Raw genomic sequence first — 13,630 nt, forward strand, 5'->3', positions numbered from 1 at the left:
GGCAGCTGAGACAGAGACATATGTGGAAGCCAAGATAAACTGACAGCAAAATATTTACTATGTGTGCAGAGTTCCGTGAGACAAGAATGCGCTGCGTGCATACAGAGGGTGTGACATGCACATGGAATGGTGTGTGCACACACGTTCTCACTTACTTATACATAGCTCTTCCCTCTGGACACAGACAAGTAAGTATGGCTATGTCCCTAAGAGAAGGCATGACACATATATGTGCCAAACACCCACCAGTTTATGCAAGGAGATAGCTTCACATGGGTGTGAACCAGCACTAAGACTGGCCAGACCCTCAGCCACAGATCCCCATACACAAGAAACTCATACTTATTCCCTTCCTCCCTGTCACAGGCCCACTTCTGGGACGCCTACATTTACCCTTGAAAGTACCAGCAGGGGATACTGATGGAGAAAGGCCCTTCACAAAGAAAAGATACTTCCTTAAAGATGCTCTTGATGGCTGAGTATTGGCAAGTGCCAGCCTCAGTCTCCCCTCCTGAGATCAGAGGCCAGGCTCACACAGAAAGGAAAGTTGGGACCCAGGCATAGGGCACGAAACAGCCAGCCAGCCCAAACCAGGAATGGAGGGCCTGTCTGGGAGCGGGCGGGGTACACAAAGGGCTGAGCTCCAAAGAGGCCCGTGGGGGCCTGGCCGGGGTGGGGGAGGCCAAGGGCAGGGATCCCGTCTGGCCAGTTGGGCCTGTTCTCTCCCTTGCGCAAGGTGGCAAGGTGACGGTGGCTGTGGCTAAGCTTGCTGCTGTGTGTGCTGCAGCTTCTGAGTCACCAAGGCTCTGACCAGCGTCCTGGTGCTCTCGGGAGGTGGGGTGGGAGGGTCAGAGGGAGGAGTGCCCAACCAGCCAGAGTCCACCAGCCTCAGCAAACAATTTGCAACAGAAGGGTCCGTGGGCTTGGCCTGGCCTGGCCACCACATGCCCTCGAGCTGACCTCACCAGGCAGGCAGTGTGTCTCCTTTGGTCTGATGACATCATCATGCTGACGCCAGGCTGACACTGGGTGGAGGAGAGGAGGAGGCAGTCCTGGCCTGCCCTGGCCTGGAAGCCTGGACTCCTGGGTCTGCTTAGCCAAGGACAGGGATTCTAGGGCCCGAATTCTGTTTTCTCTCCTCTGGTACCCTAGGGTGGTAGCGGGGTACACAATTGGAGGAGGGTGATGCCTCAGGCTAAGATGCTCCTTCTAAATAGTGGATTTAGAACAATGAGGATCTGTGGGAGAGATCCAGAAGGGAATTTCCTGTTTTACGGGGTTCCTCATCTGCAAAGTTTCAGGACTCACAGGTGAGAAAATGGAGGATCGAGATTCAGGCGTGCGCTGGATACCTAATGTCTGCTGTGCCCCAAGAAGGTATTTTCCAAGGGAAATATAGGTGATTAGTGGTGGGGAGGGAGCAGATGGTTGGCTAGTATAGAAATAGAGATGGAAAATATGCCATCTGACATTGTCTCAGAAACGGTCTTTAGAAGGGTTTGAGTGTCCCAATGGGGCAGGTCTTGGGATTCCTGTGACCTGCACAGACACTGAAGCAGAGGATGTGTTGTGCTGGAGATCCCCTACCCAGCCCCACGTGCAGCCCTTCCTGGCAGCTCTGTTCTCTACAGTGCAGGAGGAGAAGCCTGGGAGGGGTGCGGGTGGTTAGCTGGACTCCCAGGCTGGGCTGGGTGGGACCAACATCAGCTTAGGCAGGTCAGGGCCCTGGTATCTGGCCCTGCAGGTCTGTCCTGTCCCATCTGGGCCCTCCCAGCACCCAACAGCATCTTTCTTCCCTGTCCTTCTGGCAGCAGGGCCACAGAACCCCTCCTGTGCTCTATGCGCTGCCTCACTAAAACCCTCTGATCCATGCCGGTGGGGCTTTATTTCCTCCTGCCTCCATGCCTGCCTCCTTCCATCCCTGTTTTTTCCCTCTGTCCAGTCTGGAGGTGCTCCCTTTGGCAGCGAAGCCGATTAGCCAGCCCAGCCTATCCTGCCTCCGCCCCGAGGTTACCGTGTCAATGTGCTCCCTCCCTGCCCAGCCCAACGCTTGTTCCTCCTTTTTTTTTTTTTTTTTTTTTTTGTGGGATGGCATCTCACTTTGTTGCCCAAGCTGGAGTGCAGTGGCATGATCTCAGCTCACTGCAACCTCCACCTCCTAGGTTCACCAATTCTCCTGCCTCAGCCTCCAGAGTAGCGGGAGCAACAGGTACATGCCACCATGCCCGGCTAATTTTTGCGTTTTTAGTAGACATGGGGTTTCACCATGTTGGCCAGGATGGTCTCAAACTCCTGACCTCGGGTGATCTGTCCGCCTCAGCTTCCCAAAGGGCTGGAACTAAAGGCGTGAGCCATTGTGCCCAACCTTTTCCTCCTCATTCTACACTTTCCTTCTGTCTCTCTCATTTATTAATTCACTTGTTCGTTCATTCAGTCGGTCAATAAATGTTGACGGAACCCACATACCACTGAGCACTAAGTCAGAAACAATGCTTCGTATGTGATGTGAGACCCAGAAAATAGAGATAAAGAGCTGCGACAGAAGTAAAAGCAGGGTGCTGGGGAGCACAGAGGAAGGGCCCCTAATGCTGCCTGAGGTGGGGGTGGGAGGAGGGAGGACTCCTGCAGGAAATGATGTCTAAGCAAAGTCTTAAAGGATGAGTAGGAGCTGCCAGACATAGGGAGGAGGGCATTCCAGGCAGGGGGTAGATGTGAGCAGAAGTGAGGAAAAACAAGGGGTGTGGTGTGCTGGGCAGAGGCAGGGACAGCACGCTGCTGGGAGTCGCTGGGGCACACATTCCAAGGCAAGGAGCTCCTGCCATCCCAACCTGTCCCTCTGCTCTGCCCCCAGGCCCCAGGCCCCATGTTTCACTTCTGATTCCATGACTCCAAATTTATTTCTTCCCAACAGTGAACATCCTCAGGCCCTGTCTCCCTCATAAGTTACTCATCCTAGAAATTGAGGAGCTGTCTTTTGAGTCCTTCACCTTTCTTTCTGGTGAAGTGACCAAATCCCTGTCAAATCTCCCCCTCAAAGCTGTCCCCTCCCCTCCACCCTAGCACTGCTGGGCCCGGGCTGCAGCTGCAGCCTTCAGTGACTGCCCCTCACCACTTGCTCACGGCACTCCCTGGCTAAGGAACATTCAGTGACTCCCCATTTCCTCTTGACCAAGTCTGAATTCCTTAGCTGGTGTGGAAGTTCCCCGGTGATTTGGCCCCACCCTGCCCCAACCATATTTTCCACGCCTGCTCAACACACACACCCTCTCTTAGGTTGGGTCCTCTCCTCTTTAGTTCCTGAACAAGTCATTTTCTCCCTCTCCTTGGTGTTTGCTCACGGTGGTCCCTGACTTAGAATGCCTTTCTAGGTCTCTCTCTCTCCCTCCTGATCCTATCCAGCTCATGCATGGGGCCCTCCCAAATGATTCAGTCCCATAGTGATTACCCCATCCCACAGTTGGCCTGTAACACACCCCTGAGCACTAAATCAGACAGACACACGTTTCCATATGTGTCTCTAAATGTATCTTTTGCTCCTGAGCAGACCTCAAGTTACATGAGAGCAGGGACTGGATCCTTATTTGCAGAAAAGGTAACATGATGGACATCTCTCATTCCAGAATTTCTGAAGGCATCATTAATATGAAAAATACTAGCCCTTTGTACTAGCTCTTTGTCCCTTGTCCTCCGTTTCGGGCTTACCATTCTGACCCTGTTGCTGTGTGTCTGCCCTGACCTCATCTCTCTGGGCCCTTTCTGGTTTTAGTGGCTTGCTCATTCCTGCCTCTGAGCCTTGGTTCATGTCTTTCCTCCCACATGGAATACTTCCTGCACTATGGGAATCCAGGTCTCTCATCTTCAAGCCATGAAAAGAATGTTCCAAAGGGCCTACTCGATAGACCTTTCCCATACTATGTGCCCCATCCAGATACCAACAGTTTTGGATTCTTACTGTGGCTCCCAGCCACGCTTTCTGAAACTATCCACTTTTTCCTGGTTGGTAGGTTGAACCTCCTCTGAAAGTTTGTTCATGGCTTTCCCTGTTTCTTTGTGTATAAATTCCACTTCCCTGATGACTGTGAGCTCCCTGAGGGCAGAGGCTGGGTCTCCTGTCCTGTTACAGCCTTCCACCTTGCAATTCCTCAGGATCCAACCCTAGGCTGCAAGAGGGTGTGAGTCTTCCATAAATGGTCTGTGTGGCCTTAGGCAAGCCACTTCCTCTCCCTGGGTCTCAGTTTCCTCATCTGTTAAATGGTGATAATAACGCCTACCTCTTGGGAATGTTCCGTAGATTTAATAAGGTAATGAACTGAATGCGCTTTGCAAGCACAAAATGCTCCAGGACTTCCGGCCGCCTTTGCTGTCATTATCATTATGACTCTGCTCCCCCAGCTCTGGCAGCACCCCTAATCGTGGCCGTTCCTGTCTGCCCCTTGCAGGCCGGTGCCCAGCGGGTGAGCTGGAGACTTCAGACGTGGTGACTGTGGTGCTGGGCCAGGACGCAAAACTGCCCTGTGTCTACCGAGGGGACTCCGGCGAGCAGGTGGGGCAAGTGGCGTGGGCTCGGGTGGACACAGGCGAAGGCACCCAGGAGCTAGCGCTACTGCACTCCAAATACGGGCTTCATGTGAGCCCGGTTTACGAGGGCCGCGTGGAGCAGCCGCCGCCCCCACGCAACCCCCTGGACGGCTCGGTGCTCCTGCGCAACGCAGTGCAGGCGGACGAGGGCGAGTACGAGTGCCGGGTCAGCACCTTCCCCGCTGGCAGCTTCCAAGCGCGGCTGCGGCTCCGAGTGCTGGGTAAGTGGGGCTCTCTGGGTATGGTCTGGGCTGCTGTGTTACAGAGGCGCCAGGACTCAAGGCTCGGGGTTTGGGAGGGGAAAAGCTGGAGGCAGGCGAAAGCAGAGATGAGAATTGCAGAGATGGATGGGGCAGAGAAACAGGAATAATAAGCGTCCTCAGCCGGGCGCGGTGGCTCAAGACTGTAATCCCAGCACTTCGGGAGGCGTAGGCGGGTAGATCATGAGGTCAAGAGTTCAAGACCAGCCTGGCCAACTTGGTGAAACCCCGTCTCTACTAAAAATACAAAAATTAGCTGGGCATGGCGATGCGTGCCTGTAATTCCAGCCGCTTGGGAGCCTGAGACAGGACAATTGCTTGAACTGGGACTCGGGAGGCGGAGGTTGCAGTGAGCGGAGATGGCACCACTGCACTCCAGCCTGGGCTACAGAGCAAGACTCCGTCCCCCACCCCACCCCCGGCCCAAAAAAAAAGTTGGGTCCTGTACGGGTAAGGGAGCTTCCTCCAGCCAGCTATCCTCGCACCCAATCCAGAAATTCTCTCCAAGTAACCGCAAAAACAGAGGAAGAATCCATTTATTAGGAAGTTCTTTCTTCCGGACGACTTGAAACTCCCTCTCTGTTACTTTTGCCCTGTGGCAATATGGCAATATGGCACTGGCTGTCTTCACAACAACCTTTCCAAAGCAGAGGCTCTTTGTCATGCCCCGCCCAAATCTACTCTTCTCCAAGCTAAACTTACTGGTTGCTGCCACAGTTCCACCAAAGACAGTTTGAAAGCCTCCCTCGCCATTCTGTGCTCCATGGGTTTTTCAATGTGGGTCCCGGATATAGACACAGGCCCAGCTATGGTTTTGGCCATAGGCCACCAGTGGGGCTAATACCTTCCTTGATATGGACCTTCAGTGAATGTGGTCTGAGATCACAACTTTTTAAACCACCACTTTGTATTGTGGGGACTTGTGGCCAACCCTGGACTTATAGTCAAGTTAAGTCTTTTCCATTCTGTGTTAATGTTTTGAAGAAAAAAATAAAGGTTTTTGGCTGGGTGGCTCATGCCCTGTAATCCCAGCACTTTGGGAGGCAGAGGTGGGTGCTGTTCTGTGACTAGCACTATGCTAGGCACCACAGGACATCCAGAAAATGTCAGGAGTTCAAGACCAGCCTGGCCAACACAGTGAAACCTCATCTCTACTGAAAATACAAAAATTAGCCAGGCGTGGTGGTACGCACTTGTAATCCCAGCTACTCCGGAGTCTGAGGCCAGGGAATCGCTTGAATCCAGGAGGCGGAGGTTGCAGTGAGCCGAGATTTGCCACTGCACTCCAGCCTGGGCAATAGAGGGAGACTCAGTCTCAAATAAATAAATAAATAAAATAAAGGTTTTTATTGTTTCTCTTATTCATATATAAGTTAATAACATCAGCCTTGGAGTTAAAAAAAAAAAAAAAGTATAAATCTAGGCTTTGTCACCTAATAGCTAATGACCTGAAACGAGTCACTTAGCTTCCTTGAGCTTTGGTTTCCTCATCTGGAAAATAGAGATAATAATACCAAACTCACTGTTTGTTGACAGAATTCGAGATAACATTTATAAAGTATTTAGCATAATAGTTGACACATAGTAAGTGCTTACTAGATGGTGGCTATTATATCATTATTACATAGATGGTATCTGGTTAGTTTTTAAATTGCTTCATTATTTTTATTTTAAAAAATGACCCATGTTGATTGTAAAAAAATTCACACAGTGGAGAAGGATACAAAGTCACCTGAATTTCTACCACTCATCTGTGTCTCCATTAAATAAGAGAAGGAAAGGGGGCCTGAAAGTTTGTGCAATCTTACTTGTGCAAGATTGAAACGGGATGAGCGGGGGCCTCCTGACAGTAGTTGTGCAGACCCGTGACTCCTGCCTTTCACCATCTGCAGTGCCTCCCCTGCCCTCACTGAATCCTGGTCCAGAACTAGAAGAGGGCCAGGGCCTGACGCTGGCAGCCTCCTGCACAGCTGAGGGCAGCCCAGCCCCCAGTGTGACCTGGGACACGGAGGTCAAAGGCACCACATCCAGCCGCTCCTTCAAGCACTCCCGCTCTGCCGCCGTCACCTCAGAGTTCCACCTGGTGCCTAGCCGCAGCATGAATGGGCAGCCATTGACTTGTGTGGTGTCTCATCCTGGCCTGCTCCAGGACCAAAGGATCACTCACATCCTCCATGTGTCCTGTAAGTACTTGGATGCTTGGGTAGGGAGGCCCAAGGGGTTCTGAGTGGATTGGTGAGACACCATAGGTCCCTGAGCCACACCACGCTGGCCAGCCTGGGTCCTGGAGGCTACAGTGTGTGAGAGAGCACTAGTCAAAACGTGAAAGACCTGAAGCCCGATTCCAGATGATAGACCTCTCTGAGCTTCTGCGTCCTTATCTTTACAAAGGAGATTGCCCCGCTTCACTGGGTTGTTGGAAAATCAACCATAAACACGGAATTGAAAGCCCTTTGTAAAATGTTGGTTTAGGGTTTGGAGACAGATAAACTTAGACAAACCCTAGTTCTACTTCCCAGCTGTCATTCAGTCCTGTCAGGCTTCATTTTCTTCATCAGCAAAATAAGTATAATTAATTATACTCATGCCAACTTTAGAGGTTTTGATGGGAATTAGAAACTGAACGCAGAGCAACTCGCACAGTGCTTAGCGCGTTGAAGGCACTTGGTAAATGGTAGATATTGTTTTCTCAGTGTTCGATTTCAAGCCTCTGGAGGGGATAAGACTGTTTTCAGCATTTGGCTCAAAGTAGGTCCTCAACAAATGTTTGTTGAATAAATGAATGGACTAGAAGGATTGCTACACCTTTGAAGAATCAGGCAACATTTATTGAGCACCTGTTCTGTGACTAGCACTATGCTAGGCACCACAGGACATCCAGAAAATGTGTGGCAGATCACTGCCTTGAGGGACTTATGGCCTCACTGTGCAGGTAAACCAACATAGACTCTCTGGGCTTAGAGACGGGAGGGAACAGTGTGGCCAGGAGCCATCAGCGGGGTGGGGCTGAGCTAGGTTTGGCAGCAGATGAGTAGGATGGAGAAGGGCAAGGGGAGCATATTTCAGGCAGGGTGCGGTGGGGGCAGGGCCCTTTGAGGTACCACATGATCAAAGTCATCATTCCCATTCTTTCCTCTCCCACCTCCCATTCCAGTCCTTGCTGAGGCCTCTGTGAGAGGCCTTGAAGACCAAAATCTGTGGCACGTTGGCAGAGAAGGAGCTATGCTCAAATGTCTGAGTGAAGGGCAGCCCCCTCCCTCATACAACTGGACACGGTAAGGGCCCCAGCCCGGGGATGGCCTAACTGGAGACTACATTTCTCCCCTCTCAGGGCCAGGATATACTCACTATGGGATGGGACAGTATATTCTGAGCCCCAAATAAATCAGGGTGTGTGTTCAGATCCCTTGCATTATTATACTCATTATATAAGAATGTGCATGGTCACCAAATATTATTGGCCTGCCCAGGGAATTTAAGATACGTGGTCATTAGTAGGGAATAAATGGATAAGCCCTTATATTTTTTGTCTTTTATTTTTATTTATTTATTTTTTTGAGATGGAGTCTCACTCTGTTGCCCAGGCTGGAGTGCAGTGGTGCAGTCTTGGCTCACTGCAACCTCCACCTCCTAGGTTCAAGAGATTCACCTACTAGCTGGGCATGGTGGCGCATGCCTGTAATCCCAGCTACTCAGGAGGCTGAGGCAGGAGAATTGCCTGAACCCAGGAGGCGGAGGTTGCGGTGAGCTGAGATCGCGCCTTTGCACTCCAGCCTGGGTAACAAGAGTGAAACTCTGTCTCAAAAAAAAAAAAAAAAAAAAAAAAAGAGATTCACCTGCCTGAGCCTCCCAAGCAGCTGGGACTACAGGTGTGTGCCAGCGTGCCCAGCTAATTTTTTGTATTTTTAGTAGAAACGGATTTTCACCAAGTTGATCATGCTGGTCTCAAACTCCTGACCTCAGGTGATCCACCCGCCTCAGCCTCCCAAAGTGCTGGAATTATAAGACCGTGCCCAGCCTTGTCTAACTTTTAAACTGTGAAATATAACACAATATTTTGATATTAATAGTTTATATATTTATGTGAGTGCGTAAAGTGCACAAGACAGCTGTGTCTTTTTGTAATTGTTGTTAAGCCAGCACTGCTGTAACCACCATGATATTGGCAGCACCTCGAAAACACCCACTACCTCCAGTTCCCTCAAGGCATCCTTGGCCTTCCTCCAAGGCCTGAAATAGCTAGAGAGTCAGGGAGAGGTTGGGTACATGTGTGTGAGCCCATGATAGGCATGTTCTCATGTAAGCATATGAGTGACGCATGTGGCCTTGTGCCTGGGGCTATGCTCATGTGTCCTGCCATGCGATGTCACGGGTGTTGGAGCATGCAGTCACATTTTCCAATTACCTCTGCGCCCAGCAATGAGTGGGGTGTCCTCCTGTGTGGACTTTATAATGTGTACCTGGTACCCAGTGCTGGATGACGCGATGCCTGTGGAAGCATGTGGGATGGCACACGTGTGGATCTTCCCCGGGTGTGTGTGGGGGGTGTCCAGGTCAGGCTGGGCAGCAGGGAGAAGGGACCTCTGCCTAGACCTGCCTGGCAGAGGGAGGGGTACCGTGGGAACAGCTGGCAGCTCTGGGTGACGTCATGGGGGTGGAGGGTGGAGAGCTGTCTGGGCATGTTGGGTGGTGGTGGCTTCAGCCCTTCCCGGCCAGCACCCTTCAGCTTCCCTGTTTTCCAGGCTGGGTGGGCCTTTGCCCAGTGGGGTACGAGTGGATGGGGACACCTTGGGCTTTCCCCCACTGACCACTGAGCACAGTGGCATCTACGTCTGCCATGTCAGCAATGAGTTTTCCTCGAGGGAGTCTCAGGTCACCGTGGATGTTCTTGGTAAGCACTGGGGCAGAAGAAACAAGGGACCTGGCCCAACGGCTTGGTGGGGGCAGCAGGAAGCAAAACAGACAGTGAACTGGGAAAGCCTTTATTCAGAGGGGGCCGGGCCTTGTGTCTTTTGCAGAGAGTCAAACCGAGGTGTGGTCTGGGATGTTTTTGGGGGAAGCTGTGAGATCTGGGGTGGGTTGTGGCTGCAGGCGTCCACCTCAGACAGTGGCCTGTCTCCAGCAGACCCCCAGGAAGACTCTGGGCAGCAGGTGGACCTAGTGTCGGCCTCGGTGGTGGTGGTGGGTGTGATCGCCGCCCTCTTGTTCTGCCTTCTGGTGGTGGTGGTGCTCCTCATGTCCCGATACCATCGGCGCAAGGCCCAGCAGATGACCCAGAAATAGTGAGTACTGACCGCTCCTGGCTGGGGAGAACTAAGCTGAGGACAAAGAAGAAGAGAGCAGGAGGTGGGGCAGGACTGAGAAGACTGGGTGGCCTCAAAACGGAGGCGCTTCAGACTAGAGGTGGGCAGGGTCTTTCTGGAGCCGAGGAGGAGCTCGGGGTCGGGAGCACAGATGGAGCCCTCAGTCCGTCCATCCGAGTGTGGGTCAGATCCGTGTGCCTGGGTGTCACCAAGTGTGCACACACACATAGCACACACATGCTCTCCAGCCACACGGCCACCTGCAGCCACACACTCACACATGCAGGGCCGGCATGGCACCCACACCCTCCAGGCCTGTGTCACTGGGCTCGGCCAGGCGAGGCTCACCTTGGGGGGCTGCAACTACCCTGAGCCCCTGACAAGGCTGTGTCTTTCCCAGTGAGGAGGAGCTGACCCTGACCAGGGAGAACTCCATTCGGAGGCTGCATTCCCATCACACGGACCCCAGGAGCCAGGTGAGCGCCAGGGTTGGGTGCACGTGTGCAGGGTGTGGTTGCACTGGGGTCTGCTTGTGCCTTGGCCCCTCTGCAGACCAGGAGCACAGCTCTCTGCTGGGTCAGCTGCTGACTCGCAGCTGGGGCTGGCTGGGGTAGAGGTGAGAGGGTAGAGCTGCTTTGGGTCTGCTAGGGCCGCTCTGGAAGGCCCCCTTCAGCACTGGCCTGGGGCCTTCTCTGGGAAGCCACCATCAGTGCTGCTTCCAGGGTGGGTTTGGGGTGGCAGTGCCGAAATGAGGATGTTTGTTTCCAGGAGAGAATGGACCTGTTGGGTTGGGGGACAGGCGAGTAGGGAGGAGGCTGGTGGAGGATAAGAGGGGAAGAGGCTGAGCTCTGTTCTAACTCCCCCATGTCTGGGCCCTGCAGCCGGAGGAGAGTGTAGGGCTGAGAGCCGAGGGCCACCCTGATAGTCTCAAGGACAACAGTAGCTGCTCTGTGATGGTGAGGCCCCCGGCCCCACCGGTGTCCCCACCACTCTCCTTAGGCCCCTGTCCTGGTCCCAGATATGGTGCGTCAGCAGCCCCCTCACCAGTCCCTCTGGCTGTAGCCCTGGCTCACGCAGCCCCGCACCACACCTCTGCTATGTCTTCGTTCTCCCATCTCCCCCTCCCCATGCCTAACACTCGTTCCTGGTCCCCCATCTCTGAGCCCCTATGCTTCTGAGGCAAACATTCCCCCTGCTTATGCCTGGCCTCTGATCCCACTGTGACCCAGCCATGCCCCTCCACGTCCAGCCGCCCTGCCTTGGTTCCTGACTTGCCCTCTGCCCTTGGCCTCCAGAGTGAAGAGCCCGAGGGCCGCAGTTACTCCACGCTGACCACAGTGAGGGAGATCGAAACACAGACTGAACTGCTGTCTCCTGGCTCTGGGCGGGCCGAGGAGGAGGAAGATGAGGATGAAGGCATCAAACAGGCCATGAACCATTTTGTTCAGGAGAATGGGACCCTACGGGCCAAGCCCACGGGCAATGGCATCTACATCAATGGGCGGGGACACCTGGTCTGACCCAGGCCTGCCTCCCTTCCCTAGGCCTGGCTCCTTCTGTTGACATGGGAGACTTTAGCTCATCTTGGGGGCCTCCTTAAACACTCCCATTTCTTGCGGAACATGCTTCCATCCCACCGACTGTTTGACCTTTACCTCCAGCCCTTCTGTTCATTGGGAGGTCTCCACCGATTGAATCTCTCCCACCAGGAGTGCAGGTCACTGTGTGTGTGCCCGTGCCTGTGTGAGTGTTCACTGACTGTGTGTGTGGGGGCGACTGTGTCCGTGGTGTGTACTGTGCTGTCAGATCACCGTCAAGTGAACTGTGGTGTTTGTGCCACAGGGTTTGAGTGGCTGTGTGCGGAACACGATCAGGGTTTGGCGTGTATGTTGTGTGGCTGTATGTGACCTCTGCCTGAAAAAGCAGGTATTTTTTTCAGACCCCAGAGCAGTATTAATGATGCAGAGGTTGGAGGCGAGAGGTGGAGACTGTGGGTCAGACCCAGGTGTGCGGGCAGAGCTGGAGCCGGAATCTGCCTGTGGTGTGAGGGAGCCTGTCTCCTGCCGCTTGGGAGCGCTGGGGGCAAGTGTGAAGCGGCCAGTCCCGGGGTCAGCCAGAGGCTTGAACTGTTACGGAAGAAGCCCTCTGCCCTCTGGTGGCCTCTGGGCCTGCTGCATGTACATATTTTCTGTAAATAAACCTGCACTGGGAGCTTCTTGCAGGAATACTGCTCCGAATCGTTTTTAATTTTTTTTTTCTTGCCCTTTCCAATAGTTGTATTTTTTATTTATTTTTATTTTTGTTTTTTAGAGATGGGGGGGTCTCACTATGTTGCTCAGGCTGGCCTTGAACTCCTGGGCTCAAGCAATCCTCTTGCCTCAGCCTCCCTAATAGCTGGGACTTTAGGTGTACACCACTGTGCCTGCTTTGAATCCTTTAATAAGAGAAATAAAATTATGCAATGTTTACTACTGGGGTTGCTTAAAGTGAGCCCCCCTCCCAACACCAGGGGGTAATTCCTGTGATTGTGAAAGGGGCTCCTTCCAAGGCATCTCTATGCAGGCATCCCCTTGGGAGGGCGCCTGAGAGCTGATGGAATCTGGAATTAGGGATGTGAGCCTCGTGAGGCTAAAGCTGGCAAGGTAGAGTTGCATCCATAGTTGTTTATGGTACCCTGGGGAGTTGCTTGAACTTGGTGACAAGGCTTCTGTTCAATGGTGGTGTGGGAGAGAGCGAGCAGTGATTATAGACCGAGAGAGTAGTTCAGGTGAGGTGAAAGCGGTGCTGCGGGTGAGAATGTCGCCTTTCACTCTGGGTTTCTGGATCACTAATTCAAGGCTCTTCTGGATGTTTCTCTGGGCGTGGGATGGAGTTCTATGAAGTTTATTTTTAGCTGGCCTCCCCAGATACACTCAGCAGAATACCTAGATTCAGTACCCAAAACCTTCTTAGTCTGAAATCTGCTGGATTTCTGGCCTAAAGGAGAGGCTCCTATCCTTTGTTCCCTAGCCAGCCTAGGACTCTGAATGCAGAGACTGAAGATCTGAGTTCCTAATATGTACATTTTCTGTAAATATGTGCATATTTGTACATAAACAGTGTTCTGTTTTTAAATAAACAGATAAAACTTGTTCTGTCTGGTTCCTGTCTTGCCCCTTGAACTGTGTAAGCTCTGAGTCACACGCTCTCTGTCTCAGGACCATCCTTCCTGTAGTCTCAAGTAGGGGAGGATTAGGATGCCTGTAGCTGGGAGGGAAAGGGAAAGAATTGACCTCCACAAGGCCTTTGGCTATCTCTGACAGTCCCCAGGTAGGAGAGTGGAGCTAAGAACCTTTTCCAGGATAGCTAGTGCCTTAGTTTGCAAAGTGTTTTAAATTCCTTTGTGTGTGTGTGTGTGTGTGTGTGTGTGTGTGTGTGTGTGTGTGTGTTTTAGAGTCTCGCTCTTTCGCCCAGGCTGGTGTGCAGTGGCACGATCTAAGCTCACTGCAA

At 52.6% G+C, this 13,630-nt stretch overlaps 1 protein-coding gene across 4 annotated transcripts in view; it reads left to right on the forward strand.

The window, feature by feature from the left end:
* NECTIN4 (nectin cell adhesion molecule 4) overlaps nt 1–13,330 on the forward strand; it is a 26,301-nt gene extending 12,971 nt beyond the window's left edge. The window contains exons 3-10 of one of the 4 annotated variants that reach the window (XM_074389605.1): nt 4,440–4,799; nt 6,731–7,021; nt 7,993–8,113; nt 9,581–9,729; nt 9,961–10,120; nt 10,542–10,617; nt 11,023–11,097; nt 11,437–13,330. In XM_074389605.1, the coding sequence (XP_074245706.1) occupies nt 4,440–4,799; nt 6,731–7,021; nt 7,993–8,113; nt 9,581–9,729; nt 9,961–10,120; nt 10,542–10,617; nt 11,023–11,097; nt 11,437–11,661 (1,457 nt within the window). In that variant the 3' untranslated portion in view covers nt 11,662–13,330. The remainder of the gene's footprint in view (nt 1–4,439; nt 4,800–6,730; nt 7,022–7,992; nt 8,114–9,580; nt 9,730–9,960; nt 10,121–10,541; nt 10,618–11,022; nt 11,098–11,436) is intronic. The other 3 variants (XM_074389607.1, XM_074389608.1, XM_074389609.1) reach the window with 3 other exon arrangements.
* Nucleotides 13,331–13,630: the final 300 nt, after the last annotated feature.

This window comes from Saimiri boliviensis, chromosome 19, assembly GCF_048565385.1.
Source record: "Saimiri boliviensis isolate mSaiBol1 chromosome 19, mSaiBol1.pri, whole genome shotgun sequence".
Lineage (NCBI taxonomy): Eukaryota > Metazoa > Chordata > Mammalia > Primates > Cebidae > Saimiri > Saimiri boliviensis.